This window comes from Muscardinus avellanarius, assembly GCF_963383645.1.
Source record: "Muscardinus avellanarius genome assembly, chromosome: 10".
Classification (NCBI taxonomy): domain Eukaryota; kingdom Metazoa; phylum Chordata; class Mammalia; order Rodentia; family Gliridae; genus Muscardinus; species Muscardinus avellanarius.
Genome location: NC_137796.1, coordinates 79,850,034 through 79,867,903, shown reverse-complemented (window position 1 = coordinate 79,867,903; position 17,870 = coordinate 79,850,034). Strand labels below are relative to the sequence as shown.

Below are 17,870 nucleotides of genomic sequence, written 5' to 3'. Positions count from 1 at the left end.
AGGGAGGCAGGGGAAGCTGGGGGCGGAGAGTGGTGCTGGCTGAGCTGCGGTGGGAACATGCTACCACCTCTCCCTCCGCGATGCCTGGGCCCTCCTTTTCCCCCATTAAGGGCCACTTCTGGGACGTCCAAGACCTGGGGTCTGCTGCTGATAGAAGGCCATTCAGGGGCCCTGGTGACATAGAGCTTTCAGCAAATGTCCAGTGGTGGGCTTTAAGGTACCATGACAAGCTGAGCCGGGCACAGTGCCACAGGCCTGTAATCTCAGCACTTGGGAGGCCAAGACAGGAGGGTTGCAGGTTCAAGGCCAGGCTCAGCAACTTAGTGAGACCCTGTTTCAAAATAAAAAATAAAAAGGGCTGGGGATGTAGCTCAGAGGTTCCATCCTAGTATATAAACAAACAAACAAACAAATAAGTAAAAGCAGAAACACCTGGGGACAGGAAGGGCAGCTGGAGACCCTGGGATGACTCCACTCCAGGTGAGAGGCTAGCTACTTCGCCTGTGCATAGGTGGGACCTGACTTGCGGGCAGCCACATCCAAACCTCACCTGATCCCACGCTGGGCCATGTCCGGGTGGGACAGGAGAGACCAGAGTTTGGAGGGAATGGGTGTTGCCTCTGGGGTCTCCACTTAGCCAAACAGACATTGGGGGAGGAGACAGCTCAACGTGGGTTTGGGGTGAGTAGTGCACCTGGGTGGGAAAGAAGAGACCCTTTGAAAGTGTGGCAAGGGACAAATCTTGCAGGCTGGAAGCTTTTAGCAGCTAAACAAGGCCAGAGGTGACAGGGGAGGGAGTGGGAGACCCATGCAAGAGTGGGTGGGAAAAGCGCCACTTCTGCAGCACAGGTGGGTGCCACTCTCCCAGTTAGAGCTCAGGTGGGGTGGGGTGGCTGGGCCAGGAGGCAGCTGCCTGGCCCCATGCATGTTGTGCGCGCGTGTGTTGTGTGTGTGTGTGTGTGTGCACATGTTGCTGGGTGGCAGTGGGGTACTCCACAGGCTTCACTGGGAGCCAACCTGCCTGCTGTGGGCACTGGGAGGCGGGCCGTGTCATTCTGCACGGAGATGCTCTGGGAGCTGAGGCGTGGGCTAAGCTGGGGCCACCTCCTGCGGAAGGAGCAGCTGCACGGCCTCCCTGTCCCTTGCAGGCGCCCAGAAGAGCCCGGAAGAGAGCGGAGGGTGGAGCCAGCTCCAATGTCTTCTCCATGTTCGACCAGTCGCAGATCCAGGAGTTTAAAGAGGTTGGTGTCTGTCCCAGGGGGCCACTGAGGGACTATGGCACGCATGCAAACTGCTTAGGGAGCTGGGCACAGGGTTAGGCCTTGGTGCCCAGGTCATCATTTGTGAAGGCACCAGGCCAGGCCTTGGAGCCTGGAGATGTGACTTGCTGCTATCGGGCAGCCCCTTCTTCTCGTGTCCCTGAGCCTGGTTTGCCATGTGACTGAATCCTTTCTCTCCTCGGGCCTCAGTTTCCCTCTCTGTGCACGGGGGTTGCTGTGAGCCTGCCACAAGGGAATAGGAATGGAGCTTTGCAGCATGAATAATGCAAGTGTTGTTCAGAGGGCTGGACCACAGCTCCCAGGCTGTGCCCCTGGGCGGGCAGTGGGGAGGTGGGGGGGGGGGCTGCACTGAGGTTCCTCCAGCAGCAGCTGGCAGGGGCGCTGCCTGGTGGCCGCTCAGTGCCTGTATCTCCTCCAGGCCTTCACCATCATGGACCAGAACCGGGATGGCTTCATAGACAAGGAGGACCTGAGGGACACCTTTGCTGCACTGGGTGGGTAGCTCAGCAGCCAGGGAAGCTTGGGACTCGGGGTAGAGCCACGCTCAGGCCACCTGGCCAGGGCAGTGGCAACGAATGAGAGGCTCCTGGGCCAGGGGCATGGAGGAGGGCAGCTGCACAGAGGGCAGGGGAGGTGCACAGGGCTGGGAGAGGGAGGTGTTGCGGGGGCAGGAGCAGCCCTGGTGGGGTCAAGAGAGTGGAGGAAATGCTTCAGGGTTCGACTGCCAGGGAGGGGGCTTAAGGCACTGATGGGGTTTGGGCAGGGGCAGAGAAATAACCAAGTCATCTCTGGCTGAGCCTTGAGCCCATGGGGGATCTGAGTGTCTGCTAGGACCTTGAAGAATCCCAGAGGCCCCACCTCTGTGGCTGCCTGAGACACAAGTCCCTACGCACCTCTGCGGCAGCTTTGGGGGGGGACTCAGTTTTCCTTATCTGCAAAAAGGAGCCAAGGAGCCCCTTGTTCTCCTTTTAAGGAGGCTGAGGCAGGGGGCAGGGGGACCTCAGGGACTCCCAGGGCAGGGCTTTGGGGCTGAGGCGGGTCAGATGGGTCAGGAGAGCTGGGACTCTGCAGGACCCTCCGTGGCTGCCTGTCTGCTGGCCTCTCTGACCCCACCTCACGCTCCTGCCTCCCTGCCTCTGCTCCCTCCCAGGTCGCATCAATGTCAAGAACGAGGAGCTGGAGGCCATGGTGAAGGAGGCCCCCGGGGCCATCAACTTCACTGTCTTCCTGACCATGTTTGGGGAGAAGCTCAAGGGTGGGTGAGACAGGGCCAGGAACGGTGGTGAGGAGGAGAGGGAAGGCATAGGGAGCTGGGTGTGAAATGCCCCCCCCCAGCCCTGACACCGCAGCTGAGAGCATGGTGTTGCCCCAGACACCAGCCTCTGGATGCACATGCTATCCAAGGCCTGCCTCAGTTTCCACTTCTGGACTGCAGTCACTGGAAAATGCCTCGCCTTGTAAGCCCTTTATCCACCTTCAGGAGGGCGACCCCCTCAACACACTCCTCACTCCCACCTCTCCTCTCGCTCTGCTCTGCCTCATGGGCCCCTGCTGACAGAGTGGCCAAGCAGAGAGGAGTCGTGGGGGAAGGGGTTTCTGAAAACAACTGCCCCTCCCCCAGTGCTGATGGGGCCTTCACCTAGTCATCGCAGCCCCCAGGGAAAGGGCTGGGGAGCTGCTTATACAAAGGAGTCAGAGGAGGCTCAGAGAGGTTGTGGCACTGCCCCAGGTGCCCCAGCAAAGGAGTGGCTGGGATAGATCCCTGACTTTAACCCCTCCGTCCCCCTGCAGCATCCGGCTTGGGTGGAAGGCAGGAGCCCTCACTGTCCCCTTTCTCTCCTGGCCCTGGGAGCCCCCAGTATTGGCATATCTGAGTATGAGGGTTCATGGGGAGAAGGAAAGGCCAGCTTGGGCTGTGTCTGCTGGGGGAGGTGAGCACTGCCACACCCCACCCTGAGCTGCTCCTGCCTGGCACCCTCCCTCCGCCTCACTGCCTCTGCGAGGTCTAGGATCAAGACCTGGCCTCCCCTGGGCCCCAGGATGGCCTGAGGCAGGCTTGTTTTGCTTTCTGTACCTCTGTGGGGGGTTTTGCCTGTAAAATGGGGGTTATGTTAATCCCCAAGGCTGCCATGACAAATTGTCACAAACTTGGTGACTCCCAGTAACAGAGCCACCTCTCACAGCTCAGAGTGTGGAAGCCTAGAAGCTGGCAGGGCCGCCACCCTCTCTCAGGCTCCAGGGGAGAGCTCACCGCGAGCCCTCCCACATCAGGACTCCGCCCCTTCTCCTCCCACTAATTCTCCCCACCTTCCTCTATAAGGACACTTGTCAGTGGACAGAAGTGGTGTACACCTGTAATCCTAGGGCTTGGGAGGCTGAGACAGGAGGATCACAGGCTCAGGGACAGCCTCAGCAGTTAGACTGTTTCCGAACAAAAAATAAAAAGGGCTAGTTTGGAGTTAGAATGCCCTTGGTTCAATCCCAGTACACACACACACACACACACACACACACACACACACACACACACAGCCTCTGGATGGCAGGATGGAGAGCCCCCACACCCTGGCCTAGGGTATGTGTCAGGATGAGTGGTTTAAGACCCTTCCTGATGCTCAGGAGAAGTGGAACATTTTAGCACGGTTTCCACTCCTGATGGCCGCTGACCTGTTTTGCAGATGGAAAGACTAAGACCTGAGGCTTGTGTTGGTCTGTGACTCAGGACCTGGTGGGGGCTGTGGGGCTGCAGCTTTTTTCTCATCTTTTCAGGGACACTGGGCCTGGGGCTCTAGTTGGACCTGTCATGCCAATGTGGCTGAACCTGCATGAGAGGTCAGCAGGAGGGCCCAGCAGCAGGGTGGCCAGGGGGCTGGGCAGGCACCGCCTCATCCCACTAATAGGGATGAGGAGATTTTGTCCTGAGATTCCCACTACAATGATGACAACGGGAAGCAGCTTTTATGAGTTTGCAGGCCCTGGAGCAGAGGCCCTCTCTGGGGAGGAGGCAGGCGGGCTGTGTGCCTTGTCCTCCCAGCCTCCACAGCAGGGAGCAACAGGCCAGGGCTGAGGTGTGTCCAGCAACTGGGCCTGGACTGACATAGGCTAGTGCACGGGCCTCAGGAGGATGCAGAGCCCCAGTAACAGCCTCCTCAAAGACCCCAGGAATTTTTAGCTAATTGATGAACACTGAGAGCTGAGGCCTTGGAGGTAGAGATCAGGATCTCTGCACCAGCCCCCATCATGGTCCTATGACCACTTCGCAACACCCCCTGGGCCACCCCACACCCTGCCTGCTCAGCCAGCCTGTGAGGCCCAGAGCCCTACCCAGGCTGAGCTCTGGGCCGGGCACACCTGCTCCCTGCCATACTGCCCAGAGGGAGCCCATGCTCTGCCTTCTAGGAGCTTGCAGGCTGCAGGGCCAGCAGGTACCAGGCTCCGTTACTCTGGGCCAGTCGCAGAGATGTTGAGTGACTCGGACCCCACCCTGCCCTGCATGAACTTCCAGTCTGGTGGGGGCCAGGACACAGGCAGTCGTGGCCCAGTCTGACTGGGGAGAAATAGGAGGCCTTGGCCCAGTCTGATGGGGGAGACACAGGCAGCCTCAGCAAGTTAGACTGTTTCCGAACAAAAAATAAAAAGGGTAGTTTGACTCACAGGAGTGCCCTCAGTGGCAGAAGGAGCAGGACACTCTGAAGGGCCACAGAGATGGGCCACACCCTCCCTTCTCTCACTAGTGAGGCCTCAGGCAAGTAATGGCATCTCTCAAGCCTTGGTTTCCTTTGCGATAAATTGGAGGCATCTTCTCTACTACACGGGGAGCGCTGGTTTCCATGGAACAGTTGTAGGCACAGGACCTGGCGCTGAGCGCTTAGATGCCATTTGAGGCCCTGATCCACTGATGTCTGTCAAGATATACAGTGTGTTTTCCTTGCCAGTCCCATAAAGGCAGCAGCAAACACCATCTCTGTCACCATGACACAGCGGAGCCTTGGGGAAAGGAAGGGGCATTCAGGATCCACAGGGGCTGGGCAGAGGAAAGAGGTCCAGACGATCACTGGCTGTCATTCACACAGCCTGTAGAGCATTCCTCCACCGGTGCCTCAGTTTCCCCATTGGTACAGTGAGGCACCTGGGTATCCAAGCCTAGCGTGGGTATCAGGATGATTTCTTCTTCTCCTTTTTTTTTTTTTTTGAGGTACCAGGGATGAAACCCAGGGACATTGTACCTCTGAGCTACACCCCCCAGCCCTATTTTTTAGTCTTTTAATTTTGAAACAGGGTCTCACTGAGTTGTGAAGGGCCTCATTAAGTAGCTGAGGCTGTCTGCGAACTGCTGTCCTCCGGTCTCCGCCTCCCGAATGCTGGGATTACAAGCATGCACCACCACGCCTGACTCAGGATGATTTCTTCTAATGACAACTTTCCCCAAGGTCACAAACAGTGATAAAAAGCAGAATTGTCCAGGTTATGCCACCACCCAGCATTTTGGGCCATCTGTGCCACCTCTGGGTGGCACCGTCCCACAGACCCTTACGAGCCACTGCTGGAGCCCCAGCCCTCGGCCGCGCATGCAGGGATCTTCTTCCACTCACAGCCTCTGGGTACAGCTGGGGTAATAAGCGAGCCCCAGAGATACCGCCCACCTAAGACCTCACTGCTCATGTAGCAGCACCAGCTGTGAGACCTTGAATAAGTCACTTAACCTCTCTGGGCCTCTGTTTCTTCCTTCATCTGTAAAATAGGGATGATTGTCAAGAGGGTTGAACACAGAGGGAATACTCAGGGTGTCCTTGTACAGTTGTTCAGGTTACTCGCAGCTATATTTTTGTCTGTTATTTCTCTGGTTTGCTTCTCTGAGTCCTCCCTGCTCTTCAAGTGGGCTCAGCCCTCTCTGTGGAGTGGGGGTTGGGGGTCCTGGGACCCATCCCACCTCAGCCTGGCACTTGTCTCTGAGTGGGCCTTTCCACCTGTCACTCTCCCCACTGCGTATGCTGCTTCTAGGCACGGACCCGGAAGAGACCATTCTCCATGCCTTTAAGGTCTTCGACACAGAGGGAAAAGGCTTCGTCAAGGCTGACTTGTAAGTCCCCGTCCTCGTAGGGTTTTCTCTCCCTGAAGGCTCAGAGGATGAAGGAGCTGGGGACGGTGAGCGTGAGGGGCAGCCTCGTCTCCTTTCCAACCTGGAATTTAGCTAGCCTCCGGCCAGGCGTCAGGAGGCTGATACCCAGCACCGCCCCTCCTCATGTCCCCTCTCTGGACCTTGGTGTCCCCATCTTCCCATGGTGGGGATGAGGCTAGGGGCAGAAGGGGCCCTTGAAGGGTGGCTGCAGGTTCCCAGCTTGGGTGGGAATAGCATTTCAGATGTGGGAACAGAGAGCGCAAAGCGGGAGCAGAGGGGCAGAGAAGCCAGGGTGGGGGAGTGGCTTCCTGGCCAGGGCCCCAGCGGCTGGGCAGACCTCTGAGCTGTGCCCAGGAGGTCATTTGCTGGGCCTGGGTGGCTCTGGGCACGTGGGCTCCCCCAGGCCCAGGCTGTCTGGCCTCGACTGTGGTACTGTAGGTGAGGAGGCAGGCAGATGGCTTTTCTGCCCATCAGAATCCCCACCTGCAGGGAGGGGTGGGGCAGGGAGGGTGTAGGCGGGGTGGGTCTGTCCAGTCTGATCTGCTGTCATCCAAGAATGTGAGTCAAACGCCCTGGGATAAAGAGGGACTTTTCAAGGTTTCTAGGGCTGCAGCCCCCTCCTTCTTTATCTCCCCTTGGGGTCTGAGGCTCCCCTCTTCATCTTGGGGGCCAGAGCAGGCACCAGGGACATTCCTGGCATGGCCTGGACCAACCCCTCTGCTGCTTCCCACCGGCATGAAGACAGGGCTGGAAGGAACCCACTGGGATCCCGTTTGGGAATAGAAGGTGTCTCCTCAGGCCATGGGACCTGGAAGACGTGGCTGCTGGCCAGACAGGCCACAGAGGAGGCTCTGGTTGAAACAGAGCCTGGGACAAGTCCCCCTTCTTGGGGAGTTGGAAACTGTGACTGTCCCGCAGTAGCATAAATAATGGAAAATGTGTGTCGATCCTTAGCAGGGCCTGTCACTGCTGGTGCCAGAGGACACTCTGGGTGCACAGGGCTGGGCTCAGCCCCCCCCCACCAACCCTGCCCATCCAGCCCCCTTAATCCCCACGAGGCCTCCTACACATGAGGGCATCAGTCCCTTGCATACAGCCCCACCTCTGGCTCCTGGCAGCTCTGGGACAGGTCCCAGCCCCTGTCTTGCTGTGAGATGGCAAGTCTCAAGCCCGCCCAGGCCTCAGTTTCCCTTCTGTAACAGAGAGATCATAGTACAGTTTCCCTTCTGTAACAGGGAGGTCATAGTACTTATTCCCAAGGGCTTTGAAGAGCCAAGGTCCAAAAGGACTCATAACTGGGTAGGTTTTCCTGTGCCGCAGGCTGAGGATAGAGTCTGATAGTCTGTGAAATGCTATACCGGTGTCAGCAAAGATCACTGCTGATGAAAAAGTGCATCGAGAACAAGACCAAAGAGGCCCCGGGGGCCTGGCTGTCTCCCCACATTGACCCCAAGACTGATAATTAGCACTCTATCAGAATCAGGGTGGCTCTAAGGTCGGGAGGGGGTCTGGAGGTCATCCCATTTGATCTACACCGGATGTTGTGGGGAGAGTCTGGGTTGCAGAAGAAGTGACTGGAGCTCAGAGAAGCGTCCAAGGCCTGGGAGCATCAGTTCTGGGTCAGTGTCCTCCTGGGCCAGGACTTCCCTGAGATCTGCACGTCCCCCTAGACGTGACTTTTTTTTTTAAATTTATCTCGTAGCATCAAAGAGAAGCTCATGACGCAGGCAGACCGGTTCAGCGAGGAGGAGGTGAGTGTGCTCTCAGGGGACCCTGGTCTCCCGCTCCGGTCCCCAGTAAACTGTGGTGCAGGCTGACCCCCTCCTCCCTCACCAGGTCAAGCAGATGTTCGCGGCTTTTCCACCAGATAAGTGTGGCAACCTGGACTACAGGAACCTGTGCTACGTCATCACGCACGGCGAAGAGAAGGACTAGGCGACTGGCTCAGAGCCGGTGCAGAGCGGGCTGGGGGCAGCATGGGGGCTTCTGCAGCCCGAGTGCCCAGGGAAAAGGCTCACCTTGTCCTCTGGGTCGAAGCTGCAGCGAGAATAAATAATGCTAAGGTCTGAGCTTGCGTGATTGATGGTCCGCCTGGGGAGACGGCGGAGCATTCCTATCGTGTTGGTTTTTCCGAAACTTTTTGGTTTCCTGGCTTTGCTCAACTGTTCCTGATGAGCTGGTGTTTAGAACTAATTGACAGTTTTAATGATCCCCAGCTGGGCCCCAGGACACTGCCTTCATTGATGTAGCTTTTATTGAGCACCTAGTGCGTGCCAGAGCCCATGCCGGTCCCAGGGACTTGAAGAGGAGCCAGACCTGCGTGGGCAGGCGGATCAGGCTGACCGCAGCAAGGACCTGGGCACAGTCAGAGCTGGAGAGGTGGAGGCACAGACTCAAGGGATGCTTAAGGCATAGGCAAAGATCGCTCAAGGAGGATGTCCTGCACATAGCGCCGAACTTAAAACAGAAAGTGGGTAAATTGGATGTCATCAACATTACCCAACAAAAGAAGGAATTAAGTATGGAAAAAGACAAGCTGGGCATGATGGCACAGGCCTGTCATCCCAGTACTTGGGAGGCTGAGACAGGAGGATGACAGGTTCGAAGCTAGCCTCAACAATTTATCGAGACCCTGTTAAAAAAACAAAAACGGTGGGGGGCTTGGAGTGTAGCTTGGAGGTAAAATGGCTCTGGACTCAATACCCAGTACCATACGCACAAAACTAAATAAAAATATGCATATCCTGATGAGCAATTCTACTCCTAGGTATGGACAACAGAAATGTTCATCCCATGTCCTTCAAAGGACATGTGCAGAAATTTACAGATTCCTGATAGTCCCAAGTGAGAAGCAACCCCAATGCCCATCAAGCAGAACTCATAAATAAGTGGTAGCAGGTTTCCGTGTGGGGTGCTGCACAGCAGGAAGAATAAGCTCCGGATGCACACAACTTGGGTGATGTGCATTCACATTGTGTTGCAGGGAAGAATAAAGACGCTTTTGTATGCTGTAAAAAAAACTTTTTTATTGAGATATAATTCACATGCCATAACAGTCACCAGCTTAGAGCAGTTTTTAGTACATTCATGAGGTTTGTAACCATCACTACTATCTACATCCAGAATATTCTGTCACCCCTAAAATAAACTCCTTAGGAGTCATTCCTCATCCTTCTTGCACCCCTTGTCTAGAAACTCAGCTGTAAATATATGTTAAAGGTCATCGAGGTGAACCATTAAGATCTGTGTACTTTGGGCGTGGTGGTGCATGACTGTCATCCTAGTACTTGGAAGGCTGAGACGAGAGGATTGCAGGTGTGAGGCCAGTGCACAGTAACTTAGTGAGATCCTGTTTCAAAATTAAAAATTAGAAAGGGCCAGGGGTATATATAGCACCCCAGGGGTCAATCCCCAGTACTACACACACACACAAATAGATTTGTACACTTTATTACATATGTGTAATATCTCAATAGACAGGAAGGAAAAAGGGGAGAGAGAGAGAGAGAGAGAGAGAGAGAGAGAGAGAGAGAGAGAGAGAGGGCGCACAGAGCGCGCGCACACCCTTGGGGACTGAGGGCTATGGGAGGAGTCGTGGCTTTGGTGGCCTATAGCACATGGTGCCCAGAGAAGGGCCTGAGGTAGCTCTGGGAGAGAGGCTGAGCTCAGTCTGTGGTTCACTGAGCAGTGCAGGAGGTGGCTGGATGCGGTGCCCACAGCTCTGAGAGTCAGGAGCATGCAAGGGAGAGAGAGCCCAGTGTCTGAGTGGGCCTGTGCAGGCGATAACCAGGAGCAGGAGGACCCCGAAGAGACCTGGGTCAGGGGCCGGTTGGGAAGGCTTGATGAGGTCAGGGACAACGGGAAGGCATGCTGGCTCCATGGGTCTGGGGGTGCCGCCCCCAGGCCAAGGTGGCATGCACACATACTCATCTCATCCACAGGAGTGCTGCAAAGGGAAAGCTCAGAGCTTGCCTGAGGTCAGTGTGTGGAGCGGGAGCAGAAGCAGGAGGCCCGTCTGCACCCACAAGCTCCAGCTCACACCGGCTCCCCACGCGGTGGGGAGCAGGATGGGTTGAGGTGGGAGTCATACCAAGATCCTAGTGCTTTAGGAAGAGCAGGTCTCCCCAAGCCCCTGGCCGCAGCAGGAGATCTCTGCTCCTCCTCCCCCTCCTCCTGAGCACTTGTTCCCTTTGGAGGTAGGAGATAGAGGCACCCCTGGCCCAGGACACAGAGTGGTCCAGGAAAGAGGAGGGTAGGAGTCCTAGAAGCCGCCTCCCTCCCTCTGACGCAGGCCTTGCTCTCTGACTCTGGTTTTCCTGTAAATCACTGACTGAGCCCTGTCTCTGCCGCTAACAAATTTGTAGACCTTTTTGTGTCCTACAGAACTTGGCGAAGCCAAGGCTGGGTGGAGGGAGTCAGCACCCCAGGCCATGAGCACCTCTTGCCTGAGGCCCTGCTCCCCAAAGCTGGGCCTGCCACCCATGGGGGGCCCTGCACCCCCAGGACACCAGGGCAGCCAGTGAAGAGGCCAGCGGGGCTCTAGGAGGCTCCAAGGGGAGGCTGGGGCTTTCATTTCATTCATCCCTCTGTCCTTCAACAATCCTTTCATCCTCCTCTGTCTCCGGGCCAGTGGTGATCAATAAAACCAGCTCCGCCTTAAGCTCAAGGGCCTCCGCTTGGAGGCTGCGGGGTGGGGTGGGCCACAGGCCCCAGAGGGACACAGAGGCCAGGTGTGAAGCTGCTGCTGTCTGTGGGACTCCAGTGGGTACTGCTTTTGGAGTTCACAGCGCTGCTTGCTGGAGGCCCCTCTTTCCCAAGCTGGGGTTCCTTGAAGGTCTTGGCTGCCCCTGATCTGGGCTTCTCCAGCTGCCTTCTGCCTCCAGCACTCTCCATCTGTGTCTCCAGCAATGCCTGGGTGGGTTCTGCCTGGCCCCAGGATGGGCCCCTTCCCCCGGGTCCCCTGCTGGCCCAGGTTGCTGAGGTGCTCCATAGAGCTAACCTTCCAGAGATGGGAGCTGATGCTCCTGAAAGCCAGAGAGATAGACAGACAGAGGCAATTCCAAGGGGAGAGGCCAGGATGGGTATGGGGAGGAGGCTGGAGGCAGGGCCCTGCGAACTGTGTGGGTAGGATGTGGTACTGATGAACACACCATCTGTCCTGACTTGAAATCATCTTTTTATTTTTTTATTTTTATTTTTGGAATTGAACCCAGGGGCATTCTACCTCCAAGCTATACCCTCAGACCTTTTTATAATTTGTTTTGAAATAGGGTCTTGCTAAGTTGCTAAGGTTGCCCTTGATCCTCCTGTCTCAGCCTCCCAAGTACTGGGATTACAGGTGTGTGCCACCATATCTGGCTCTGGAATTATCTTTCTCAAGGTACAAGAGCTCTTGCAGGCCTCCCTGATCTGTAGGCACGGTCCGCTTGGCTCTGGAATCCTGCAGCACAGCTTCATCCCTTCCTTAAGTGCCTGTGCTTCCTCCTGTCAGGGGCCTTTGCCTACACTGATCCTTTTGCCTGGAGCACCATCCTGCCCAGTAAAGCCTTCCCTTGCCTGTTATACCTACTCCAGTTTCTGGTCTCAGCTCAGTAGCACATACGAGTCCTAGATTCTCAGAAAGGTCAATCCCTCTCTGAGTGCTTGCAGGGCACCAAATGCTTTTGTCAGGGAGCTGTTAAGATGGTGTTTCTCTCTCCACAGTGCTGCCTGCTGCAGAGAGTGGGAATCAGGTTAGATTTTGTCCATCATGGTACCCCCTGGCACATGGTAGACTCTTGGAAAACATTTGATGGGTTCAGGAGGCTCAGAGAGCCAACCCCGAGCTTGTGAGTCATCTGGAGCAGCCCTGAGGCTGTGAGCTCCTAGAGGCCACTGGGGGCCAGAGGCTGGGGCTGCAGCTGGGCGGGAGCCTTCCCCAGGCCTCCACAGGACCTGCCCTGGCTGCCTAGGCCTTAGTCTCCCTGTGGCCCCTGAGGTCAAGGACCCCCAGCTCCTAGGCCAGCAACAAACTCAACATTGTGGCTATCTTTGGGCCTGCCTAATGGCCATATTGTGTCAAAGGGGACCTGTCTCATGAGCTTCCCCTCCCAGAATTCTTGGTGGCCCCTGACCAGACCTGGGGGGTGAGGGGCAGCCAGCCCAGACAGGACCATGGCCTTGGGCTCGGGAGCTTGGCGTGGGGAGCTGGCCCTGCCCTGGCCCGCCGGCTCCCCCAGCCAGCTGCGTCTCATTGACGGTAATTAGCCCAGCAAGACGCCTGGGTCTTGGCATTTCATTTTCCACTCGGGATCCATCAGCCGGGGCCTTCGGACAGTGGCCCCCGTATAAATCATGAGGGGGTCGCTGTTAAGAGAAACGGCAAATTCCTTCCACCCATGTGGCTGGCTAAATTGACTCTGAGAGCAGATTCCCTCCTGGCGCTCACTCAAGAATGGCCAAGTCCTTTGAAGGTCCTTCCAGGATGGACCCCAGGGGCTTGGAGCCGGCTGGGCGGGGAATCTCCTCCTCGGGAGCCTCTGCTGACCGCAGGAGGGCGTGGCCCCTGGGACAGCGACCCTGCCTGACTCCACCATCATTCTGTCTCCATAGCAACCCTGGGGGAGGCTGCACCTTTTCATGCCAGGAAGTAGCTGGGCTCCAGGTGGGGGATGGGGGCTGATGGAATCCTCAGCCTGGGACACCAGACTTCAGAGCCAAGTCCCCACAGAATTTCAGGCCTCAGTGGGTGGCAAAGGCATGCGGTGAAGTTCTGAGGGGACACCTCAGCGGCCACAGAGCTGCCTAGTAGGGAGTTCTATTCTGTGCATGCTGCGAGCTGAGCCTGGGGCTGGGCAGAGGATGGTAGCGTTATGGGGTTTGGTCTGGACCTCTGGGGGCCCCTGAGGGCCTCTCTGTCTCACACAAGGCCCTCAGGTCTCACTCGATGGGGTTGGGGAGAAGCCCTGCCAGAGACAGTTGAAGGTAGTGAGGACCTGTATGATTCTGGGAGCCCGAGTATGCTTCCGGCTCAAAACATACGGGTGGGTGACTCTGGGCAACCTTGCCTTGACTCAGTTTCTCTACTGGGAAAACGGAGATAATGCTAAGTGCCGATGTCGAAGGATGAATCCTTCCTCCGGGCTTGGGGATTCACTGGTAGACTAGACAGACATCTGGACCCCTCGGGCCTAGCTCCAGGGGAAGGCAGACATGATAACAGCGAGTGTGTGACGGGGGGGGTTCAAGATGGAGAGAGGTGGACAGGCTGGAGGCTGAGCCGGGGAGGGGAGTGCACCAGAAATAGAACACTCCCGCGCCACGAGGAGTGACGTGATTAGAAATGCGACTTACTAACCCAGGAGACAATGTCGGGAAGGACCGCCGAACCTGGGAAATGCAGAGGAGATGCCAGCCCGGCCCAGAAGGCTTCCTGGAGGAGGCGATACACTGATTGGGCGGGAGCACCGCAGACAGGCAGGATGGTGACCAGCCTCCAAGAGAGAGATGGAGGAAATGCTCTCCTGCCAGAAGCGCTCGCTCCTGTCTGCCTCGAGGAGGCCCACTGCCCCTCTTAGAACTAGGGGCAAGCCGTGACCTTTCGGCCTTGCTCAGGCCCGATGGCCAGCTAGAGCTGGACAACATTGCTTTCTTGCCATTGTGGGGTTTGTTTGTTTGTTTGTTTGGTATTGAGGGTTGAACCCAGGGACATTCTACCTCTGAGCTACACCCCCAGCCCTTTTTATTTTTTATTTTGAAGCTAAGTTGCGGAGGCTGGCCTCACACCTACGATCCTCCTGTCTCAACCTCTCAAGTACTGGGACTACAGTTGTGTGCCACCATGCCCAGCTTCATGTCTGTATTTTCATGGCCAACTTCTATTTATGGCACATTAGGCCTAATTTTTTTTTATTTTTGGAGGTGAGTTTTTTTTTAATATAAAATCCTTTAAAATAAATGTATGTATGTGAGGCAATTTCAGGAGAAAGATGAACATAAACAATACTTAGGGACAAAAATCATGAGTGGAATGGATACCACTGAAGTTTTAGATGAAAGAACTGAATTCTAGACAAAAGGTGGGGAAGATTACTCCGAAGGCAAATGTTCTAGAATTCTAACCTGGGCACCTCCCCCCACTGTCAGTTTTCTGCCTTGAACCCAGTTCTTCTTGTTCCTGGATCCCATAAAGACAGGGTGGGGCTAGGGGAGTGTGACTGCTCACAGACAGGCAGGCAGACAGACAGGCAGACAGGCTCCCAGCCACGCAGGGTTTGTGGCCCGGCATGAACATAATAAGCTCGGAGTCGATCTTCCAGAAGCCAAACTTCCTGATGACTCAGGAGCCAGCTCCGTGCTGCTGAGGCAGCACCAAGGGGTACTTTGCACACAGCACCTGGAATGTTCCAGAAGCCTGCCCTGGTCCATGCCTACCTCCCTGCCCACTGGCCCTCTCCCTGTCTGGCCTCTCACGGCGACAGGACTGGGCCCCACTTTTGGAGGATCAAGGCAGACAGAGGAGAGGCCAGGCTGGGGCTGGGGGTGGGGAGGAGGCTGGAGACAGTATCCTGGGAGCCCCGTGGGCAGGGTCAGAGGATCCCTGTCTTCTATTCTCTGTCCAGGGCAGAGAGTGACACTGGCTCCGGTGCCCAGCAGGCAGGGCTGGGCATGTGGCTGGGACCGGGAGGGCCCAGCACTGGGCTGGTCTGAGGAAGGGCTCTCTGCCAGCCTGAGATGTCACAGGGACAAGTACCTCGTTATGCAGTGAACTGCCCGTGACCGAGGTCTGCGCGCCAGAGCTGGTGACCACGTGGCAGGGGTGGGAGAGTCTGGGCTCCTTAGGCAGCAAGGAGGGGTCTGTAACCCCCCTGGCCCAACACCTGGCACACTGGGGACCAGCCAGCTCCACAGCAGCTGGACCAGAGGACCCTCAGTGTCGTTCCAGTGCAAATGCCCGGTGAACAGATGAGTGGGGCCAGAGGCAGCTGGCTCTCCAGCGCAGACCTCCCCTGTCCTGCTGGTCCCTGCATCTCACCTGTCAGGCCGCACCCCGGAACATGCTCAGAAGCATTCATGCCTAGGACATTTTATTGAGATGCTGGGTGTTGGGGGTCAGGGGATAATACATTAACATGTGGCCTCTTGGGTGCTGACTAGAAGCTAGAAGGCAGGGTTTCAGACCTGTATTGGTCATGGGGGGACTTGGGGCTCTTCTTCCAGGTAGAGGGTATCCTAGGGAGGGGCTCTGTCAGGAAGAGCTTGTCCTGCCCTCAAGGTGCCCCGACCTCTCTGCGCTGCTACAGGGCGCTGCACTGGAGTGACCAGTGGTCATGCCCTGGCTATGGGAAGGAGAGGCCGCTTGGAGCTGCCGTAATCCAGGGATTAGCTTCAAAGCTGGAGGCTTTAAGCTGGGTACATGGTGGTGCATGCCTATAATCCCAGTACTTGGGAGGCTGAGCAAGGAGGATCACAGGTACAAGGCCAGCCTCAGCAACTTAGTGAGACCCTCAGCAACTTAATGAGACCCTGTTTTCAAAGCTTAAAAAAAATTAAAAATGCTGGGATGTAGCTCAGAGGTAGAATGCTCCTGGGTTCAGTATAAAAAATACTTCAGTATTAAAAAAAAAAAAAAGTGGGAAAAGCTGATGTCTTTAGCTTCATCAGTCTGTCCAGCCATGGGCGAAGGGGTAGGGTGGAGGATGCAGGGCATCCCTGGCTCCAATCAAGCTCCAAAGACTAATTATGTCTCTTGTAAGTGGGGGACTATGGAGGGTGGGTGGTGGGGGTGATAGTGGCAGGGCTTAAGATTTCTTTTAGGGCATTTGGTGTAAGAGAGCCCCAATTCTCTTCTTTGAGCCATGTTTCCTCTTGGCCAGTGATTTAACTTCTCTGGGCCCTCCTAGCCCTCATCAGAAAGACAGGGTGATCGTTATCTCCCTCCTAGGGTAGTGCCCTACTGGGTCCGGCTCTGCAAGGTTCAGTCTGCAGGGCCTGTCTCCGGGCTCTTGCATCCAGCGCCACCCTTGTGGCTCCACAGCGCCATCTACTGACAGCTGAGAGGCCTGGCTAGCTTCAGCCTCAGCGAAGCCTCCTGGGCCTGGGCATCTCTGCAGCGGTAGGCAGGGGCATCAGGGTTTAACAAGACTGAATGTGAGTCCTGGCTGCCTCAACTACGGATGGATGACAAGGAAGGTTCCTTAACCTCAATGAAGGCAAGTTTCCTGTTAAAATAGCAGCAGACGCTTCCAGAGTAGCTGCTAAACTCTGGTGCTGCGTGTTCAACTGCAACCCTCCAGCATCCCTGGGAACAGATCCTACTGCCACCCCACTTTGAGAAGTGAGGGAGCCAAGGGACGTTTATCTAGGCTGGAGGCTGTGGGACTCCTGGGGCCCCGTTGGCAGGGAGACACAGGAGGGGCCGTCCATCAAGGCTTCATTCAAATATGTCAGCCTGGGATTTCCTCTCTTTCTGGGTCTCCAGGGGCTGGGTCACAGCACAACTTAACCATACACTCAGAAACTCAGGCATCCACCCATGACAATGGTGGTGGTGGAAAAAAAATGTCCTTCTGTGGCCCTAACCTGTCCCTGCTGGGCACGTGGTCCTGAGCAGCTGGTTTTCTCTGCGATCCCTGGCTTCCTGGGCCACACATGTGATTGAAATTATATATATATATATATATATATATATATATATATATATATATATATATATATATTTATACCCTTAGCCACTTCTGGCTCCAATGCTCGCTCAGTCCCTCCCTTCCTCTCCTCAGCCTGCCCAGCCCAGGGGCCAGATTAACCAAAGAAGCAGAGTCTTGGCTGCTATGTGGGGGCTGAAAGGGTCCAGGACTCAGGATGAGGCACAGGATCCCTGGACCTCCCAGGGGTCCTGCCTACTCCTGATTCATGCGGGCCTCCTGCTCAACAAAGCCCTGCTCCCAGAAATCCCTGCATCCATTCTGTTTATTTCCGGTTCTTTTTCCTGCTCTGCCCTGGACTTCATCAGGGGCCTGTGGGTAGATAGGAGTCTCCTCAAAACCTGAGCTGGCTTGGGTACGTGCAAATCAAAAGGAAAGTGGGCATCCTAGAACCCCACTCTCCATCTTGGGAGACATTTGGATGACATCTCAGGTCAGGCTGAGCCTACAACAGCCCCGGCGGGGGCTAAAGATGTTCACTGGGCCACCGGCCGGGAAGGGTCCCCTGGGCAAGGTCCATGTCTAGGCAGATGTGCCAGTGAGGGAGTGAGCTCCCTGTCACCTAGTGCACGGGGCCCAGGCCACCTGCACCTAGCCGTGAGTCCATGTGGCAGCTGGATCTCCACGCCGAACCTCAGGCCTGCCACCACCTGGGAGGAGGGCCAGGCCGCATTGTAGACAAGGAAGCTGAGGCTCAGAGAGGAACAGCATCTTGCCTTTGGTCACATAGGCAGGAAGGGGCAGAAAGGACCCCAGATCAGGGCTGAGGACTCTGGATCCAGTGCTCTT

General features: G+C 56.2%; 1 protein-coding gene across 1 annotated transcript; it reads left to right on the top strand.

The window, feature by feature from the left end:
• Positions 1 to 1,151: 1,151 nt before the first annotated feature.
• On the top strand, positions 1,152 to 8,334 carry MYL10 (myosin light chain 10; the record flags this gene model as incomplete). The annotated part of the gene is made up of 6 exons (XM_080702644.1): positions 1,152 to 1,241; positions 1,699 to 1,774; positions 2,431 to 2,535; positions 6,282 to 6,360; positions 8,102 to 8,150; positions 8,236 to 8,334. Exons 1-6 carry the CDS (start codon positions 1,206 to 1,208, stop codon positions 8,332 to 8,334), a joined length of 444 nt encoding a protein of 147 aa, XP_080558770.1. The 5' UTR covers positions 1,152 to 1,205.
• Between the last annotated feature and the right edge of the window lie 9,536 nt (positions 8,335 to 17,870).